The sequence below is a fragment of the Photinus pyralis genome, unplaced genomic scaffold, assembly GCF_008802855.1.
Source record: "Photinus pyralis isolate 1611_PpyrPB1 unplaced genomic scaffold, Ppyr1.3 Ppyr1.4_LG8, whole genome shotgun sequence".
In the NCBI taxonomy this organism is placed as follows: domain Eukaryota; kingdom Metazoa; phylum Arthropoda; class Insecta; order Coleoptera; family Lampyridae; genus Photinus; species Photinus pyralis.
Genome location: NW_022170819.1, coordinates 2,922,959 through 2,943,954, shown reverse-complemented (window position 1 = coordinate 2,943,954; position 20,996 = coordinate 2,922,959). Strand labels below are relative to the sequence as shown.

The window sequence follows — 20,996 nt, the reverse complement described above, 5'->3', positions numbered from 1 at the left end:
GGTTTGAATTTTAGGAACACTTTTATTAAAATTCTGTATACCAGTAGTTTTTGAGTTATTGGCCTTTTATTATTCTCACCATAAATAACAAACAAATCAAAAACAACTCAATGCGGATGCGTAGAATCCAAAACAATTCGTACTTTTTCGATCAGACTTCTCAATCAAAAGTTATAGACCAATTTCGAAAGAAAATTCAAAGGGCTGTAACTTTTGAACTAATAGCCCAATCTTGGAACTGTTTGAAATTATGGATTCTACAGGCCACGTTCTATAAGAAAAATTTATTTCCGGGACGATCCATAGTGAAAATTGGACGTACTGACATTTCAAATGAAACGATTTCTTCCAAAGCCTATACCACATCTAACAAAAGAATATGAATATTTCTTTCAAGAAATTTCAATAATTCAAAAACTAGCGGATATAGCATACAGAATGTCAAAGTTAATTTTTGGTAAACAAATAGGTATCATTATTTGATTTTCTTTAAAGGTAATCCTGTTGAACCTATTTACAATGTAAAAACATTTGCGAAAGAAGTTAAATACAGATTACAATTAGCTCATAAGAAAATTCAAGATTATTTGAATTTCAATAAATTAAAAACCAAAATGTATTACGCCAACAAAATCTCGAACAAAATTAACAAAATTTGTTAAAGCATTACTTGTAAATGATAGCAATAAGCAATGTATAAAGGTTCATACATTGTTAAAGAAATTTACGACCTTAAAGTTTTAATTTTTAATCCATGTAACAATAATACTAGTTTGGTTCATAAGAATAGGATTAGGAAATATTTTGTACCTATAGGAATCTATTATTAATTATCACCCGCAATTCGCATTTTGGTAGATTTAGCTAAAAACCCTTCACAAAATATTTGGGGCACTTTTCATAGCTCGGGCTTCTATTGGCGGCACGAGAAAGAGAGACCGCCATTCGAGATTTAAGAAACTTTAAACCGCGTGACAAAATTCGCAGCAGAAGATACCTTTTGGGTGCCCGAAGTCAAGTACCCCTCGAAGACGGGCGCCTTGCAAAAGGTGGTTAATTTCGGCACTGGGAAAAAACAAAATTCCGCCACGCAGGAGTCGTGCGCGTTTACAAGATCTCTCCGACGACACCAATTTGAAAACTGTGGAAGAAAAAAAACTGAAAAATCTCTAGATTAGCACACCACGCTCGGGATGGCGCCCAGATGTCGCCGACACCACATCAAGTAGCATCGTCCCTAAAGTTGTTAATTACACGACCCGGTAGGTACATGTACAGTATGTACACTCCTCGCCTTTCTACAAGCGTTCTTCTACTCGCCCGCATTTGCCCCCAGCCAGCCAGCCTGCCAGCCGGCCAAAGTGAGATTAAAAGCTACATTTTTCCAAATAAATTTTCAAAAATTAATAAAATAAATATTGTCATGGTCAAAATCAAACACCCCGTTTCCGAAATAGACAAACTAAAATCTATCAGTGCAAATTCATTTAGTGACGTGCGATAAAAATGGGAATGTACCCTCCCCTATTTATTTTCTTAATTTCTTTTTTAGGGAGGTGAAATGGAATAAAGTATAATATACAGTTCTATTTGAAGGTTAGGGCCTAAAATAAATAAATTATGTAACGGAGGAATTTGTGCTTACATAGGCAAATGAAGTCAAAAACGAATGATATATAGCGCTCCATTATTTTAATGTTGGAGGGCTAAAATCGTAAAGGTAGGTATCCCCCAAATTTTTATTTTTTCAGAATCTGTTTTTAGGGAAATGCGAAATGAGAAATGCAAACAAATGAAGTATATTGCGTTCAATTAATTTAATGTTGAGTGGTCAAACAAAATCGTGAAGTTGCCCCCCCCCCCTCCATAGTATTTTCCCAAGTAAATTCGTCACCAGATATTTGAGGTTAATGCGAATTTTTCGAAGCTGAATATCGTTGGGGCGCCGAAAATATTGAAATTTGTCGCACACCGATTTCTTATTGGTCATTAGGAAAAAGCGAAATGCTCCCCTTCTAAACAGAGATAGAACAATACGTTAAAATCCTACCTTCCGATTTTCCGCGCAGAACTTATTGACCATCTCCGAAATCTGCTGGGCGCGAGACGTATGCAACGAGAACCTCCCCTGAGGTCCCTCGAAGTAAACGGTATTTGGCCTGGACGCTGAAAACTTCCTCAGATCTCCCAGCGCGACCGAAGTAATCACGTGAAGGTTACTGCCTTCCCTCCGCACCAAATGCACTCCCCAATGGGAGACGGCGAGCAGCTGCACGTCCGACAACTACAAACAGAACTTCACCACAAATTCTCAGTGGGGGGGTAGTACCTGCGCCGCTCCGGAAACGGGGAAGAATCTCGCAAAGTACAGCGGCCAGGTTCGCGCGAGCTCGACGATGCTCTTCTTGATGTGGGCGCGATGGGGCGAGTTCAAGTTTTCCGGTTTCACGCCGTAACCTGACAGCATGTTCATGCCGGTTCTGCGATCCTCTTGGCTCAGCCGCAAGCAGGGCGTCGTTCCGTAAATGTCGGAAACGATTTGGCAAAACACCAAATGCAAAGCGGCCGGAGGTCCCAGTGACTCTCCCGGTAAGAAGACCTCCTTACGTATACGCAGTGACCACGGAACGCGATTGTACGCAACGTAACCGTTAGGTCCCGGTGGCAGGGGACGATTTTGAACTTGGGGGAGTGCTGACTGTCCGAGCCGATGCTGAGCGGAACTGGGGACTTCGACAGTGGAGGCGTCTGTATCGGTTGCATAAACTCCGGCCAGTCGGAAGCTGGAAGCACATCTGTAACTCGGTGAAAGTCAAACGTAACCAACTTACATTCGAGCTTTTCGGTCTTTTCGGTGTTGATCGTGGAGACGGAATGCTTCTTCTCCCGTTCTTTTGCGACCTTATTCATTTGGTGCGTTCTGAAGGTGGGCCTTTCCGTCGGTTCGTGGTCCTTGGCCTGCGCCTTGGGCTTAGGTTCGTCGTCCCAGTGCTCGTTCATTGCCGCGACCATGCTTCGTCGCGTTACGTTCTGTTCCATTTTTATAATTTCGCTTTGATCCCAGCTGTCTTTGCGATTTGCGTGGTCAAACTTTGCCCAGTTGCTCGCGCCGTCGTCTTGAGTGTCTTGGGTTAGCGAACTTTGTATGTCCCAGTTCGCGCTGAACGAATTTCGTTTGGAATTGCTCTGCTCGACGAGGTTCTGATGGACTCCGAACGTGTCGCGTTCTTGACGTTGAGCCATGAAAGAATCGCGAAAGGGTTCGGGTTGGGGCGGGGGTTGCTGCGGGCGTACGGGCGGGGGAGGCGCGGGCACTGATGGTACTGGCGGTATTGAGCTGGGACTTATGGGGATTGGGGGCGGAGGTGATCGCCAATTCGAGCCCGGCCAGTTTGTCGGGGATTTCGTTTCGGGGCTCGATGAACTACTCTTCTGCAAACTATCAACGGAGTCGCCCCATCTACCCGTCAACTGCTGTTCCAGCATCATTTTTCTGGTATCCTCAAGTTTATTAACCACTCGAGCCGGTTGGTCAACTTTGCTGCTGGTGGAGCGCACGGAGTGGTTTGCTGTAACCTGCTCTAACCTCTGGCGCATCTCGGAGCTTAGCTTCAGCTTGCCTACGCTTCCCGGGGAGGGGCGATTGACACCAATTTCAAAACTGCGCCGACTACTTCTCTTGGTGGTTTTCTCGGGTTCGCGGACGATGGGCTCGAAATCGAGCTCCTCCCATTCGGAAGATGACTGTTGGACTACCGTGATGGAACTTTGTTGGGAGTAACCATTAACGACGCAGATCTGTTCCTTGTTCGGTGTGATTTTTCTTTGATTCTGCCGCAGTTTGAATTGCATGAAGTCTTCGCCGGCTTCTGGATTGCTGCCATCTTTAGGAGGTGGCCATCGCCATTTCCCAATGCGAACAGTTTTCGCTCTTCCGTAGGGATCCATGAACGGTCTACTTTCGGACGGATCGCTCGGGTCTATCGGCGGCGGCATTGGGGGAGGCGGAGGCACACCGCTTCGGCTAACACTCATGGTGGACTCTACACTTTGCTTCCGTAGCTTCAAGTCAATCATTGAGTTATTGCTGGGCGAACTGCTTTTTCGACTGATGTTGCTGGTTTTGAAGCTGCTCTTACGGTCTGGACTTCGAGAGCTTTTCGCCGCGGTGCCGTCGACAGCTTTACCATCTGGGACACTCTGCTGCGTCAGCAACTGTTGTAGGGCTTGGTTTTGGGCGAGCAGCTGTTGCTGAATCTGAATATTTTGAGCCATGGCGGACTGAAGAAACGCCCGCTGCAGGTTCTGTTGGTATCCTGCGATATCGGCGTTTGGTGGAATGTTATACATCGGCATGAATCCGTCCTGCCCCGTTCCCAGAACCGGCATTATCATAGGCTGTGGGCTGACAAGGGGCGCGGGGATCGCTGAGAAGTTATATCCAGAAGTGCTAGATTGCTGATGGGCTGTACCACCACCCTTGATGCTATCCACCAAGTTGTGTTTTTCGGCTAGATTTTTTAGGCTATCATTAATGAAGATTGGGCGAAATAGGTCGCTAATGTAATCGTCAACGCTTCCATCGTTTTGCTTTGCGTCGTCACTACGCGTTATGCTTTCCACTTCTTTATCAAGCACGATACTGCTGTCTTGGCTGGTTGTACGGCTTCTCTCACCCCCACCTTTAATTTTACTCACTAAAAACTGCGAATCGGACATGTCTACTGTAGCTGTTCCAACAGGTTCCATCAACTGACTTAGAAACTGATCGAACGCGTCAATTGGGTTTTCTACCTCGCCACCGCCCTTGATGCTCGCGGCCAACGAGCGAGCGTCGCTGAGCTCATCCAAGTTCCCATCCAAAACCGGACTGAACAGCTCGTCCAGGAACTGATCAACGTCAGAAGCTTGACTCGGTACCCGTACCCGCCTCACGTGACTTGCCAAACTGGGCGTCTCACTGGTATCCGACATGGCCGAGCTTCGAACCGCAAACTCGGACCTTTCAATTTGCGCCCTGCTCGAGTGCGACCCGGGCGGCGCCTTCTTTCCGGCGTACTGCGACTTGATGTAACGCGGCCCCTCCTTCTGGGAGGTAGCGATGCTAGAAATGTCCGGGTATTCGAAGTCCATTGCGTCCTTTTGCATGTACGCGTTATTGGTTAACACAGGTTTAATGGGGGCCAACTGCTCCACCGAGTGGTACCGGTCGTTGAGTACCGACTGGCTGAGACCCAAGGTGATGAGGGGAGTGCTGGGCTCGGGCTCGCTCAGCAGATTGTCTAGGCTTCGCGATCTGACCTTTTCAATGTCGAAGTATCTTTCGTTAAGTGCGGAGGTGCGAGATAAGGCTTCTCGCGATGATTTGCGCGTCGGGCTCTCGGAGATCACCAACGAAGCCCGCTGAGAGGAATACTCTTGACTAGACGATGATTTTCTGGAACCGACGTGATCAGTTGGTGACGGATTGCTGTGGTGTGGCGAGGAATGGCGCGAGGTTTCCTGGGCCATTTTGCTCGAGGCCGGTGGTTCCGGTGGTGGTACCTAAACAAAGTCAATATTACAACACTGGGGGATATCGGAGTATTACCTGTGGACGAACAGGACTAGGCGCGTGGTCAATCTCGACGGGATGGTGTTGGCGCACTCCCACCTTAAGAAGCTGCGATCTATGAATCGGGAATGAGGGACACATTTCAAGCTCGGACACTAAGTCAAACACGTAGTCCAAACCGTTGCTGTCGGTTGTAACGCCAGCATCGTCAATTACAACGGTCCAGCCGTTCATGGGCAAGCCCAAAGTGTTCAAAGCTATTCCGGCAGCTTCTTCGCATGTTGTCCACGAGTCCACGTTAATTGTTGACGACGTGCTGTCCGAAAACAGTAGAGGAAATGCCATGTTCGTCTTCTGGCGCGTGCTTCTCCATTCCAACAGCGAAGGGGGCAAGGATCTCGAATACGGAACCTTTTGCAACCCCCTCAGCACCATCCGCTGCAAGCTCTCCTTGTATCTTGGTGGGGCCGAATCGGTGATATATTTAAGAAGGTACTTGCTAAGCGGGGGACTTGGTTGGAAGCAGCACAGACAATGAGCCATGAGCTGCCAAATCCTGTCGGAGTTTTCGTTTTTGTACGCCTGATTGCAAAGTTGCACGAGCAGCTCGTCACGCAAGCCTCGAGAACTGAGACCCTTGTGAACGATGTAATCGGCGAGCGCTCGCTCTTTGGCGCCGGTCAGCTGACCATCATTCGTCCATCGCAAAATTAGCTTGAAGAGCGCGACCGAGTCTTGAAAGTCTTGGTCGCGGGCAGCCGCCTTAGACAGAAACGGGGCGCTGATCGGCTCGCGCCGGTACCCGAAGTCGGCCCCCTTGAAGTAGACCGAGCTAAATTTGTTAAACTCGAATTGGTTGAGGTCGGAAGGTAAGTTGATCGGGGACGGACGTCCGTGGACGTTGCCGGATACTTTGATTAAATTGCGCTCGGTGTGCGGAGGAGTGTACTCTTCCAACTTGGAGAAAATGAAGGCCAACTCCGCTGGGATTTCCAAGTGATGAACGGCCGCTGCTCTGGTATTACGTTGATTTTCCCTAAGCATCTTCTGCTTGGCACGCTCTTGAGCTTGCCTCTCCGCTTCTAACCGTTTCTTCAGCTCCGCCTTTCGAGCTGCGTAACGCCGCCGCTCCATTCGGCCTCGGTGGAGCGCTTGCGCCTTGATCACCCCAGTCTTTAACGTCTTGTACAATTTCCTTTGCCTATACCCCTTCCAATTACGCTGTAAAACTATAGCGCTACGTTTCACGGATTGGAAATTCTTCCTCGCCAAATATCCGCGAATGTTCTTCTGAATCATTAGCGCCGCCCCGCGCAGTTGGTCAGTGCGTGTCATCTCCAAACGTCTCAAAAGGCTTTCACGGAGGAATACCCTCGACGCACCCAGTTGGTAATCAGGACCTACTGTACCAGTCGGAGGCATTTGGTCTAAAACTGTTCGGCACAAATCTCTGTAAGGGCCCCCGCGTTGTAAACCAATGGGTAGTAGGTACCTGAAGGTCAAACTATAACTTGCCATACCCACGGAGGGTTTTTACCTGTAACGATCGACAAACTCCTGAAACTTCATCCTAACAGGATAACCCGCTTGCCTGATGTGAATCGTTTCGAGCATCCCCGAGTAGCGCAGCTGCTCGATTACCACCGGCATGTCAAACTTCATGGGGCTTTTATCGTTGTTGGGTTTAATACAGCGAACAAACCACGGCTGACATCGAGCCATCGACTCGAGGAGTTGATGCAAGCTATCCCCGAACCTGCGCAAGACGGTTATCATCAGACATGAGAGTAAGTGGTAGCTCACCGAGCAGCGACGGTTGGTGTGCGCGGCTTCATTGTAACAAAGCGCCCATTTGCCCCCTTCGGAAGAGTACGCATTTGCGCCTGGTTCAGCAGCGGGCGTGCAATGGCGCTAACCAAAGGTTCCTTGCTCGACGCCAGCAACTCGACAATCTCAGGCCTTAGAACGTCCCGGTTCTTGTCTAGGAAACCTTCCACGGAATACCACACTTGCCCCGCGAAGTGGCGAATCTGCAACAGACCTTTAGAAGACAGTCCGAAGTAAGCCGCGCACGCTTACGGCAAACTCTCGGCCTCCAACTCGTGGCCTGCAGTAAAACTCGTTCAGCGCGTGATTATAGTGACACTTCTCCAAGAACGAGTGATCGGACGCCTTCGGAAAGTTACTTTCGTCGTCTAACAAATGAAGGATCCCCACCGGTTTCTTGCCCAAGAGATGAATGACCGGCGTGTTGTCGTTCCACGCGAGATTTGTCCACTCCAACTTCTCCCTCGCGTACTCCTGCTGCTCCAGCTTGAAGACGTGCTTGTTGAAGTGGAGCTGGAGCGATTCCGACGCGTAATTGATGCACAGCTGCTCGAAGGAGTTCTCCGCGAGGTTTTCAAAGCCGAAAATGTCAAGAAGGGATATTCGCGAGGCATCGTGGAGGCCACCGCGTTGTACTATTGAATTGACTCGTGTTACTAACCTGAAAGCAACGAAATATTGATTGATTTGTGCTCGAACCAACGGTGTGCTGGTGCCGGAATGCGCTCTCTGGTTTTGTCGGTAAAAAACATTTTTTTTGGGTTAAATTTACACCAAAATAAAAAAAATCATATCACTAGCATCCTTTGACTTCGCAAATGTTCAAGAAAAATGCATAAGGAGGCCCGTCGATATTGAATTCTTCTGGTAACGGAAAGTTCTCTTGGTTAAAATGGGCTCAATTTCGGTAGCTAATTTCACTTGTAAATGGAAATTTACCTAGAAGATTTTGATCTGTGTACGTAACTACGTTTACTGAACTTTATTACCGTTTATAATTCTTAGAAACTCCTCAGTAAGCACTTACTCCAAATTGTGGTTATAATTATAATCTGCCAATTGAACTGAATTTATAATTGAAACTATCGACAGTTTTAGTTACAATTTCGCCACTCTTATGTACTATTTAATTAAACGTCGCATGCGATTTTCTTAACAGAACAGTGGCAACTCACCCTGTCCCCGTATTCATAACTCCGCACCCCAAGTGTGCTGTAAGTGATATAATTTTAATAACTTGAAAAATTGAGCAAGCCTAAAGCATACGGAAATTTATTATTCAAGGGCGGTTTAAGGGTTGTTTATACATTATTTAAACATAATCTATCAACGAAATAAAAATGTTCACTGTATTACGAAATTTACAACCCCCGCATTATAAGTATGCTGCAAGTGATAGTTTTAATAACTTTAATAATTGAGAAAGCCTAAAGCATACGGAAATTTATTATTCAAAGGCAGTTTAAGGGTTGTTTATACATTATTTAAACATAATCGACCATAAAAATAAAAATGTTCACTGTACTACGAAAGTTATAACTCCCGCACCCTAAGTATGTTGTAAGGGATGGTTTTAATAACTTGAAAAATTGAGAAAGCCTAAAGCATACGGAAATTTATTATTCAAGGGCAGTTTACGGGTTGTTTATACATTATTTAAACATAATCTATCAACGAAATAAAAATGTTCACTGTACTACGAAAGTTACAACCCCCGCACTATAAGTATGCTGCAAGTGATAGTTTTAATAACTTGAAAAATTGAGCAAGCCTAAAGCATACCGAAATTTATTATTCAAGGGCGGGTTAAGGGTTGTTTATACATTATTTAAACATAATCTATCAACGAAATAGAAATGTTCACTGCATTACGAAATTTACAACCCCCGCAACCTAAGTATGTTATAAGTGATAGTTTTAATAACTTGAAAAATTGAGCAAGTCTAAAGCATACGGAAATTTATTATTCAAGGGTAGTTTAAGGGTTGTTTATACATTATTTAAACATAATCTGTCATAGAAATAAAAATGTTCACTGTACTACGAAAGTTACCACTCCCGCACCCTAAGTATGTTGTAAGTGAAGGAGGAAGTAGAGGAACCCCGCAACCGGTTCGTAAGACGGTTGATTGATTTTTCTGCACGTCGTGCAAGTACCGCCATCAAGTTCACGTTATAGAACAAGAGTTTTACCTGGGACCGTGCGTCCGCTACAACCGTCGTCCGTGTTGCAAGACGCACTAGTATTAAGAGGGGGCAGTGTAGCGAATATTTCAGAAATCCCGATAGACGCCGAGGCGCCATGAAAGATTAGTCATCGGCGGTAAAGAACGAAGGCGAATGTGACGTAAATTTTCCGGGAAATATGACGTATTTTGTTCTAGAATGTTCGCGACCGCTCGAGAACATTCTACTTTACTATATAAGCATTGAATAAAGAATCTGAATTATTCAATGGTATAAGTAAATCGGATTGCGACACGACAGTTCCACTTTCAACGCCGAAGTCATAAATCGTTCGCGCTGTTATAAATTGTGAATTAGCGAGTGATAAATAATATTTTTAACTGTTACAAATCAATCCATTTTAAGACTGTTATAAATTTATTGTAAATATATAGCACGTAATTAACTTTACGTTACAGAATGTTGCATGACATGTTTGGATCGTACTAAAAAAAAAGAAAATTCGATGGCTGAGAAAGCTTTTGCGTAATTTCATACATACAGATCAATCATGGCAAAGATCGTGCATTATATGTGCAACTGAAAGTAAGCGATGCATAAAATTTGCATAGTTATGCAAAGTAACTAGTCTTGTTATGTGGCAGAAATTAATTACAACACCTTTCAAATGATTAGTCTTGGTTTGATTAACCAGAAGCGCACTCGTTTTGGAAAGCTCGACACTTTCAATACCTACCAATTAAAAAGAGCTGAATAAAGCGCTTTCGCGAAGGCATCGCGTGCGTCCAACGCCTGGTCGATCGTTAGGGGAGAATGCACCCTTTCAGTTCGGGCTTCGGTGATACGCGACGTCAGCGCCCGCTGCATGCCGTTCGAAGAAATCTGGAGAAGATGCGCGGCCCACTTGATCTCGACGTCGGATCCGATTTCGACCCCTTCCTGCCCGTGCCTCAGCTGCCTTCGGTGGAAGTAGACGTTTCCCAAGTGCAAAACCGAGGCCAGCACTTTAACAATGCCGATAAGTTCGGCTTCGCCCACCCCTAAGACTTGCATCGCGCGTACGAGCGCGCTCCAGTCGGCGCCCGAGCCGGAGTGCCCCGGGGAGCAGTCGCCCCCTCCCTGGTTCAGATAGAAGTACTTGTCGGGCTTTACGAGACCGTACTTCTGCTTGTCGGCGGTGCTCAGTCCGTCCAAAAGTTCGTAAAATACGTGATAATTGCGTTCGCCGGTGGCCTGCGTTACAATTCGGGATTTCTCGAGCAAGTACTGAGTAACTCGGGCGCCGACAATCGCCCCATGCTTAAAATACACCTCCAGGTATTTTCCGAAGCGCGAACTGTTGTCGTTGCGAGCGGTTCGTGCGTTGCCGAAAGCTTCCAGTAGGGGCGCCGCCTCCAAAATCTGCTCGGTGACCAACGCCTGCCCTCTCGGCGCCGATGGCGCGACCGCCGCCAGGTACTGCATAACAAGCTTCGTCGATTCGGTCTTGCCCGATCCACTTTCGCCGCTAATTACGACGACTTGCGAGGCCGGAAGCGCCGAATACGCTGCGGCGCCGATCGCAAACAAGTGGGGAGGAAGTTCGCCGATCATCCTTCCCTTGTACCTTTGCGCCGCTTCCATGCCATAACTGGAGTCGAACATTCTGTATGGATTTACCGCAACTAGGATACTTCCCGCGTACGTGTAAATCAAGTTCCGGTCGTAACGCAACTTTAAATTCCAAACTAACGCCGCCTCGTGTAAGTCAGTCAGCTGAGTCATATCTTCCACACCTTGAATACCTAAGTCCTCCCTCCGACGCACGAACCCCTCGCCGCCCGTGAGCGCGAAGGTTTGGGGCTGAAAACCCATCGGTCAGCTGTAATAATCCATGACAACCACTCACTTACCTTTCCGTTGATGACGGCCTGTACGGTTATGACATTGGCGCTGCGATGGCATTCCAAAATCTCCCCCGGAAGCCAATGTCCCACTCCCGGATCGAACCATATCAAATCCCCGGTGGCCCACTCCATCTTTGGTGGTTTTACTGTAGCATTATCTGCAAGAAAAATTCTCGATAAGCTTTTGCAATACAAATTAATGCGGCGAAGTTTGTCGTGCATACAAATTAACTTCATATAGCAGGACTGGAATTCCTTTCTTCGTCCCAGGAATTAGAAAAAAGAGGAAATATTCAAAGCGACCTTGCGTTAATATGGTTAATATTTATTTGACCTTTACCTACATAATGAAGCGTATTGTTGAGAGCGATCATGATTATGCCGATGACGGTGCTGACGTAAGGTAGATGGTTGCTTAACACTTTTGCAACGTGAAGATTCTAAGAACGAATTGTTCCACGGCTTTATGTAACTTAACGAAGAAGTGTCATGTAAGCAGTCACGCTCGAACGTTTTCTCACAGTTTGATTTAAACGTTTAGCACGTAGTTCAACATTGTAAGGGTTTTCTACAATATCCCATGCAAGATTTAGGCAAACGCCGGAAGAACAGATGGGGCGTTTGAGCTCTTGGTTAGGGTAAAGGCAAAGACCTGAAGGTGGAAGTGTTAGTTCATCATCCTCCGCCAGATCTTTATCAGAACAGTTTAGATTTAGACATAGCCAGAACACATTTGATGATGTTTTTATTGCCACGGTCACGCTTTGTATGCAAAGAGGGTGTTTTGTTTCCCACGTTAAGCAGGAAGATCGTCTAATCTTGGAAAAATAATGTTCATTTCCTTCGATGTGAAGCAAAAATGTGTTTTTTTTAGAAGTCCCAATATTTGGGAACGGAAATACCGAAAACGATTCAGCGCACCTGTTCTGAAATTTTTGGTACCTCTTAAATGCTATCAAATAACCCTGAAAGATCTTCGAATGTTTTTGAAAGCTCTTAAAGTTCTTAGTAACTCTTAAAACATTCACAAAAGGTAGGCTTTTGACGGGAGAAGATTTCAAGTACTGTAAAAGCTTCCTCCTGGCGAATGTTTGAGGTTCACTATAAACTCTTGGAGACTGTCAACACATCTAAAATGGTCCTAAACGTAAGTCCACTCTTACCAAGCTGTTGAAGATTCAACAAGTTAATCAAAAGCTCTAGAAAACCCTCGGCGACGGTAAGGATTTTAAAGAGACCAATAAAGCCTGTAGAAGTGCTTCATCGACCCTTGGAATACCCTTTAATAAAGCTTTAAAAGTGTCTTAATACAGCCTTAAAGCTCGTAAAAGGTTTTAAAAACGATTCAGGAATCCAGTATGTACCCTTAGAGTACCTTTAATTCACTCAAAAGCTCCTAAAGAGCCGTTAAAGACTTTAAAAACACTAATTGCTTGTGGATACCACTTTTGGCACGTATTTGTGGAACAAAACACTCGTTTTCCGCCTTGAAGTTACCAGTTTTAGTGATCACCCTATAGATGAACACCCGGTATCTGGAAGCGATTTAAATTGGGCGCTTCGTTGTGCAAAGTATTTATGTTGGTTCTAGGAGTTGAAAATAGAAGGTAAAGGTAAATGCTTTAATTTTTTGTGTTCCAGTCGCCGATACCGTAAAAGAAAGCTGTAATTAATCCGCCGTTTGCAACCGTTCCCGTCAAGATATATCAATTATTTTTGTTACGTCCGAAAGCTCCTGTTGTTTAGAAGACGAGGGCAAATTATTATTTGAGAATTTAAGTTCCGTTAAGCCATTATTTGCATGTTTTTGTTTCATATGGTGAATTAAAACGAGCATAAAACTGCGACGCCGATATCAGTTTTGATAAGCGACCATTATGCCAACCCGAGGACTGCAATTCACAATGAGGCTTGCTGGACTACCGACTTTAGAAATTTCCCGTGTGGCGCAGTGCAGTTGAAGCTGGGCTGTGGTACAAAGGGTCCCTGGTTCGAATCCGGGTTCGGGCATGGATATTTGTAAATGTGTAGTCCGTTGGGCTGGTAGAGCAGCCTTGGCTGAAACCCCGCCTACTCAAAAATAAAAGCCAAAACAAAATAAAAATCCGGTCAATTAAGTAAGTGCAATTAACAGTAGCTAAATAAATGTGTTGCAGTCAACGTTATCAGAATCAGTCGTGTGAAATGTCCCTGGATGCGCTCTAATTTTTCCAGATGTTTGCCCCGATCTTTATAATGATGAAATTAAATAAAGAAGCTTTAATTTTTGTACGTTCTTATACGAATACCGAATAGCCGAATTTTGCAAAAGGTAAAGCCGTTGTTTTAAAGGAATCTTTTCCCTTTGCAGTAGGATCTTTTGCTTTTTTTGCATCCTCGTAAGTTACGGTAATATTGGACTATTCCGTAAATTTAGTTTGCATTCATACCGTTTAATTTTTGCTTTTGCATTAAGTTGCCGCTTTTTCTTTTTCTTGCACAGTAATTTTTACCGTCCCGTTTAATTTCAATGTATGCTTTTTATTACATTTGTTCCATTAATTATAAGGGACGATATTATTTCGCTTTCCTGCATTTGCTTTCCTGTAGATACCGCTACCGAGTTCGACGATTTACCCATGCCTTTTCGAATTCCTGGAGCTGCTGTTTACTCCGTTTGAGGTTTCCGAGCACGATCGGCTAAACCATTTCTATCTCGACCTTAATCAGGGACAAGGCTGCAGCATCTAGTGGTGGCCCCTGAGTTGACAGTCGTTGTAACCGCTGCCGTAAACTCTAAAGTTTATTGATTCTTAATAAAATGTTATTTTTATTCTTCAGATTACTCTGGGGCGTCGACACCTCTGGGGGCGCTTCTCGAAACTTAAGTTAATAAAAACTTATCTGCGTTCTACAATCGCAAAAGGAGATTAATTAATAATGTCGCAATGTTATCCATATAAAAAGAAATCTTTCTAGATGTTGATGTAGTAGTAGACGTCGCTATGTATACAGGGGGAAAATATAGAAATACGTCCTTACTAAGAGACTATTTTTACATACCGTTTATCTTTACATTTATACATTTTTATAACTAAGTTGTAAAGCAAAAACTCTATTGCATTTTTGAACTTTTGCGCTGTTGCCACGTTCGCGCAACTCGTACGTCAGAATTAACATCGTAAGTTATTACGAGAAATGCAAGCCAGTACACTCGTTGTCTTTTAGTTCTCAAAATATCACCGTAAAACATCGAAAACAAGCAATTTGGAGCACCCTGTACATATCCGTTCTAATTGTACCTCCCAGTTAACTGTTAATTTTTAGGCGCATGAATGAAGAGGAAGGGGGGGGGGGTGTTTTCTAATGATTATTGATTTTTTCGAAATCATTTAAATTTTCAAATTCTTCCCCGAGATCCTTGTGATCCTTTCAAATTCTTTCGATTTTAGTTTTGTCAAATTTTTGGATCCTGCAAATTACTGTGATCCATAAGATCTTCTACATTCTTATGATCCTCATGTAAATTGATTGTTTTCGATCATTGGAATTTTCAAATTTTTCACTGAGATCCTTGTGATCCTTCGTGATTATTTCAATTCTTTCGATTCTTCTTAGTTCCGTCAAATTTTTAGATTCTAGATGTGTAATTCATCTCTGGATTCTTATGATTCATGATTATTGATTTTTCGAAATCATTTGAATTTTCAAATTTTTCCCTTAGGTCCTTTTGATCTTTTGCAAATTCTTTCGATCTTTTAATTTCGTTAAATTTTTGGAATCTTCACATTACTGTGATCCATCAGATCTTCTAGATTCTTATGATCCTCCTGATTTGTGATTTTTTTCGAAATCATTTGAATTTTCATATTCTTCACTTAGATCCTTGTAGTATTTCGTGATTATTCGAATTCTTCACATTTTTGTATCCTTCGAATACTTCCGTATCTTCGAATTATACCAGTTCTTTAAATGCTTCCATATCTCTTCAAATTCTTTAGATTCCTGTGATCCGAATTCTCAAATTTTCTTACTTTTTCGAATTCTCCCGATTTGGCGGTTGCTTTAACTTTTACGCCCTTACCCAACTTCTAATTTTCTTCATCCAATTTCCCATACATTATTTTTTTTTAATTTTATCTATAGTTAAAATGCTTCTCGTAGAGAAAATTTCAATTCTTCTATTTTTTAATTTTCCATCTTCTTCAAATCCTTAGACCTTGCAAATTTGTCTGATCCATCAGATCTCCTTCAAAATCGTTCGAATTTTTGAATTCTTCGCATGATACTCCCGCTTCTTCCAATTATACCGTTTCTTGAAATCCTTCCAGTTTTTGAAATTCACAACGTTCTTCAGATTTCTAAGGTTTTTAATACTGTTTAATTTCTTCCCATCGGAGTTTTCCATTCTTCCATGTATTTGAATGCAAATATCTGCTTTATTTTTTTAAGTAGAATTCTTCTTTAGAAAACTCAAATTATTCGAGTTTTCTTCGCATTGCGCCCTTTAAATGCTTGGAATCCTTCCATCAGATTCGATTATTTCACTTCTTGGGATTCTTCCTATCGTTTAAATTCAGTTTCTACTCTCGAAGTTCGTCGTCTTCGTTAGCTTTAACAGATTCTTCATATCAATGTGGCTATTACAATTCCACTTTTTCATAAGATTCTTTAAACAACTGGACACCAGGACGAAGCAAGTGGCGGGGCACAGAATGTAAAGAGAAAAAAATTACAAAAAAAGCCCTAATGGATTGGAAAACAGGAAAAGACACAGACGAAGAGTACAGAAGAAAGAAGAAAGAATATAAGGATACGTGCAAACGCAAAAAAGAATTACAAAAAGAGAAATAAGAGAAATACAAGACATCAAAAACAAAAATGAAGTGTGGAAACAAAGGGAGGAAAAATAAAGAAGGAATACTGGACGACATTGGAGAATAAGAAGCGAAAATCTACTTTATACAAAGTTTAAACGGACAGATAAGCTTCAGAGGGGAAAAAACAAAAAGAAGAAGTGAAAGGAGGATGAAGAAGTAGGGGAAGAAGAAATGGAAGCAGAAATAGCAAAGATTAAAAAAAAGAAAGCTCCTGGACCAGACCAAATAACAAATGAAATGATAATATATGCGCCGGGAAACGTGAAACAGCAAATCAGAAAAATTATTAACAGGGTATGGGGAGGGGGAGGATTTCCGGAAAGAAGGAGAAATATGCCCAAAAAAGGAAACAAAGATGACATCAAAAACCATAGGGGAATCACACTCCTAAAGTCAACATACAAACTTAACGCTAAAATACTAAACAACCGCTTAAATGAAGAAGTAGAGGAATACTATATGAAACACAAATGGGCTTTAGGAAGGAAAGGGGGACGATAGACAACATATACATAATAAATCACGTAGTACAACAAGAACTGGAAAAGAAAGGAGGTAAAGTCTACGCCCTATTCATAGATTTAAAAGCAGCGTTCGATAATCTAGACAGGAACGAATTATATTATAAGAGCTTGGAATAGAAAAATAACGACAGCAACACAATAGAAAGGATTAAAGAAATCTATAGAGAAACAAAGAGTAAAGTTAAAATCAATAACAAACACACAGCCTATTTTTGGACGGAAAATGGACTCTAGGCAAGTGCAACCCTTTTCAATATTTATGTGGCAAACCTGGAAGAAGCATTAAGAAAATGGCAAGCAGGAGGAATAAAAATTGGAGGACAAAAGATATGGTCATTAACATACGCGGATGACATGGTGCTCCTTGCAACAAAGCAATCAAAAATGAAGGAAATGATCACACAGTTAGAAAGGTACGCAAGAAGAAAGAAATTCATAATGAACACAGAAAAATCAAAAATAATGGTTTTTGCAAAAGGAAGAAAGAAGAATAAGGACGAGACATCGTGGAAAATCGAAGGAAGAAAAATAGAAGATTCGAACTTTAAATACCTTGGGTACACACTAATGAAAAACGGAGTGCTCACATAAGACAAATAAAGAAAAAAGCAAATGGATTAGTACCGCAGATATGGAGCATAGCAGAAAGAAAATTCAAAAACAACTATAGAATCAAAAAAATGATGCTCGACTACCTGATCAAAAGCACAGTGATGTACGGGGCAGAAATATGGGGGTGGAAAGCGATAGAGGACATCGTGCGGATACAAAACAAATACCTAAAATGGATCCTAGGATTGGCAAAAGAAAAGAAAAGAACGTACATACTTCTGGAGGAAACCAAACAAGATAAGATGAGAGTAGAAGCGGGATATAGAGCAGTTAAATACGAAGAAAGAAGAGAAAACGGGTTACTAGAAACTCTCAAGGAGAGAAAGAACACCAAAAGAGCAAAGTGGACAGAAGAAAGAAGAAGATATTTCCAAAGGAATGGGTATGCAGAAGGTGAGGCGGAAAGATTAAGGAGAGAGGGAGTAAATATACCAATGATTATGAAGGACAGAGACAAAGACAACCAATTACAATACCAAATCAATCGAATAGAAAAAATATCTACAGAAGAACAACAAAAATATAAAAACCATTGCAAGATTTAATTATAATTATATTAATTATATATTATATATTATATATTAATTATAATAAATAATAAATAATAAGATTCTTTAAATTTTGTCAAATTCTTCTCTTGAGATTCGCAAGGTTCTTGATTTTCATTGTATCTGCTCCGCAGCTTTGGATTTTTCCCTGGATTTTTCCGATTCTTCGGTACCTTCAGATTGGGCGTTTCTTTGGCCGTCTTAGATTTTCCGTTTCCTTGGAATCGATCAAAAAATAGAAGCAACCTTCTGGTACCTCCCGAATATGAAAATAAATCTGATGATGCTGGTAACCAGAAATGTCCCCAAACACTTCATGACGTTAGAACCTTCCCTCCCTATCTCTCTTCTTCTCATTAAATAGTTATGGAGCGAATCCCATGCTGTGCCCCATGGAGAATATTATCTGCGTACACTAATTCTATGTAGCTGGGGAGGGGCATGCTAAAGACGAAGAACTACCATATTATTTCCACACATTTTCCACCATTGGCCCTATATTCGAACGAAGATTTTAAACGACGAAGACATCGGAATTCTCTTAAAGCCTGACATTGAAAGAAGACACCGTCAACGTATTTGTTTCTATTAAGAATGGAATGTGATTGTAGACGACCATGAAAAAATGGTAAATGCTACCTATCGCTCGATATTGAATCGTACATTATTTAACCTATATTTCTATTGATTAATTCTTTTAAGGCGGTTAATCGCTTCATTTGAATTCATCGCGTGCGATTGTGGTATCGTCAAGCCGAAGACAGAGGAGTACTTCGTTCGAAAACCTACGCCATTTTAGAAAACACATTCCTTATTATATCTACCTACTGTACTAATTCTAAGTAGGACAAAAGTACCTTATTATTTAAGGCAACGTGCACTTGGCTATGCTAAATAAATAAGAGGCGGAGATCTAATGGCCCTTTACTATAAGATACTATGATATTTTGTATTTGCCAAAGGTTCAATTTTTAGATTTTCATTGTTAATAATTAATATTATAAGAAATGTTAAATATTTTTTGTCTTTGTTATATAGTGTATTTTTAAATTTATTTATTGTTATTCTACTCGGATATTTAAATTTCTCTTTTTGTTACTTGCTTGCTTATTTGTTATATGAATTTTGTCCGTTAATTGGATACTCATCTGTTGGGCAAAATATACATTATTATTATTATAAGATATATAGGTACCCACCCCTAAAACTCGTCTAACAATAGTGATTGCGCCTTCTTCCAGATGAACTTGAGCTCGATGATGACAAATTCCTCCCCCCCACTAATTGCATCCACCATACAGAGTAGGTATGTCATGATGGAGTCTTAAAAATAAAGCATAATGGATTACGATCCACTACCTAAAGTCAAGGGTGCTTTTAATAGTGTCATTTCTAAATGTTTCTAGTGGAATTGGATGAGTGTATTCGAGCCATATTGTGTCAACACGTTCACCAACTGCCTTACGTCAGTTTAACACTTTCTAACGGCCCGGTTTACTGCAAAAACGAGCAATTGTCGAGTAATTTTGATAATCGTTGCGTTATAACACGAATCTTCATCCAAAGGAGGTGGTCCATCGCGCCAGAGTTCAGCGCGTTGATCTCGTCCCGTAACAATCCTCGGCGAATAGTGTGTCACGATTTTAATTTTCTCATTTATGCTAATAAATGATAAAGGGCCATAGGCTACGATTGACCTCTACCAATTATGTCTCGGACGATGTTCCAAAACTTTCTCGAGAAAAACGGAAACGACACGCCGTTATCGGTCGCAAATATTAGGTTGCCAACTACCCAATAAATAAGGGCAAACAATGTGTAATTATGCAAGATTAGGTACGCCACAGACCGAATAACACACATACACACTTTTTTGAATAATTAATATTCTTGTAGCGTAATGGACGTATGCATGTAAGAAGGTTCAAGTACTTCGAATTGAAATTATAAGGTGGCCGCCGAGGAAACTGGACTGCGAAATAGCGTAACCGGAAGCTAATAATAATTCTGGTTCCTTCTCTCACGTGTTCATTGTTTCGGGCCGCTTTGTAGAAAGGTTGAACCCGTTTTACTTTCGTACAAACACAAAAACGTAGCAAATACGCGCAATCGCAATTATGTTTGAGAAATAGAAACTTGAAACTGTGATGAAATCGAGCATGTTAAAAAGGGTAATTATAACATTTTTGTACATAGGTACCTAACTACATTTGCGGTTTCTTGCAAACTCGACTGTGAAATTTCGTTAAGCAATTCCGCTTGCAAGGACTTCTGTGGCCGTTACCATTCGCGCCACACTTTAGGCCTTCATGAAAATTAACAAATCACCCGCAATCATCCTTTATAATGTTACCCGATCATGAGACAAATCAGTCCGTATCAAACGCATACGGTTTTTAGTAGGGGAATTTTTAGCCACTCGGCTCGTATTCGGAAAGCAGACTTTTGATCCGGCTCATATTCAATGGCACTGATCCTTGAACTCGTGCAAATCGACTGGCGAAGGTTTGACATCCCCGAGGACATCGCGGTCTCTTTTCGTTCTCGAGTTAGATGGGGAACAGACAGACAGACGGACACAACCATCACGTGAGGGAAATTTTTTCCTTTGGAAAATTCCCCTAAAAGATTAGCAACGAAAGATCATAGGCGATTGAAACACTGTTTTGGATCAATTGGTGTACGATATTGGATTAAATTTACATTGATCCCCATCAATAAGTAAGTTATAAATTGACACGCGCATTTCCCTAGGGCCTAGGGAAACGGTTTTCCACTTGCCACAGAAAAACTAGTGCCGAAAAAAGCGGTTGAAATCACATTTCGTGTGTGATTATAAACTCGATGATTCGATTTTTCTCTTAGCACGCGTGTTCTCTAAAATAGGAAAGACAGGAAAGGTTTTTCAAGAATTCTTTCCAGAAATCTTCCGAGGACATTTCCAAAAGGATTTCTAAAGAAACTTCTCAGGTTTTCATGTCGCTTCATTTGCAGGATAA

At 42.2% G+C, this 20,996-nt stretch overlaps 1 protein-coding gene across 1 annotated transcript in view; it reads right to left on the bottom strand.

Annotated features, from left to right (window-relative positions):
* Positions 1–2,038: 2,038 nt before the first annotated feature.
* The window catches only part of LOC116178295 (unconventional myosin-XV-like), a 57,719-nt gene continuing 38,761 nt past the window's right edge, over positions 2,039–20,996 (bottom strand). Inside the window, 10 exon segments of the mRNA XM_031497755.1 lie at positions 2,039–2,284; positions 2,330–2,721; positions 2,724–2,783; positions 2,832–5,544; positions 5,591–7,046; positions 7,092–7,310; positions 7,358–7,584; positions 7,634–8,042; positions 10,305–11,410; positions 11,461–11,612. Coding sequence (XP_031353615.1) covers positions 2,039–2,284; positions 2,330–2,721; positions 2,724–2,783; positions 2,832–5,544; positions 5,591–7,046; positions 7,092–7,310; positions 7,358–7,584; positions 7,634–8,042; positions 10,305–11,410; positions 11,461–11,586 — 6,954 coding nt within the window. The 5' untranslated portion in view covers positions 11,587–11,612.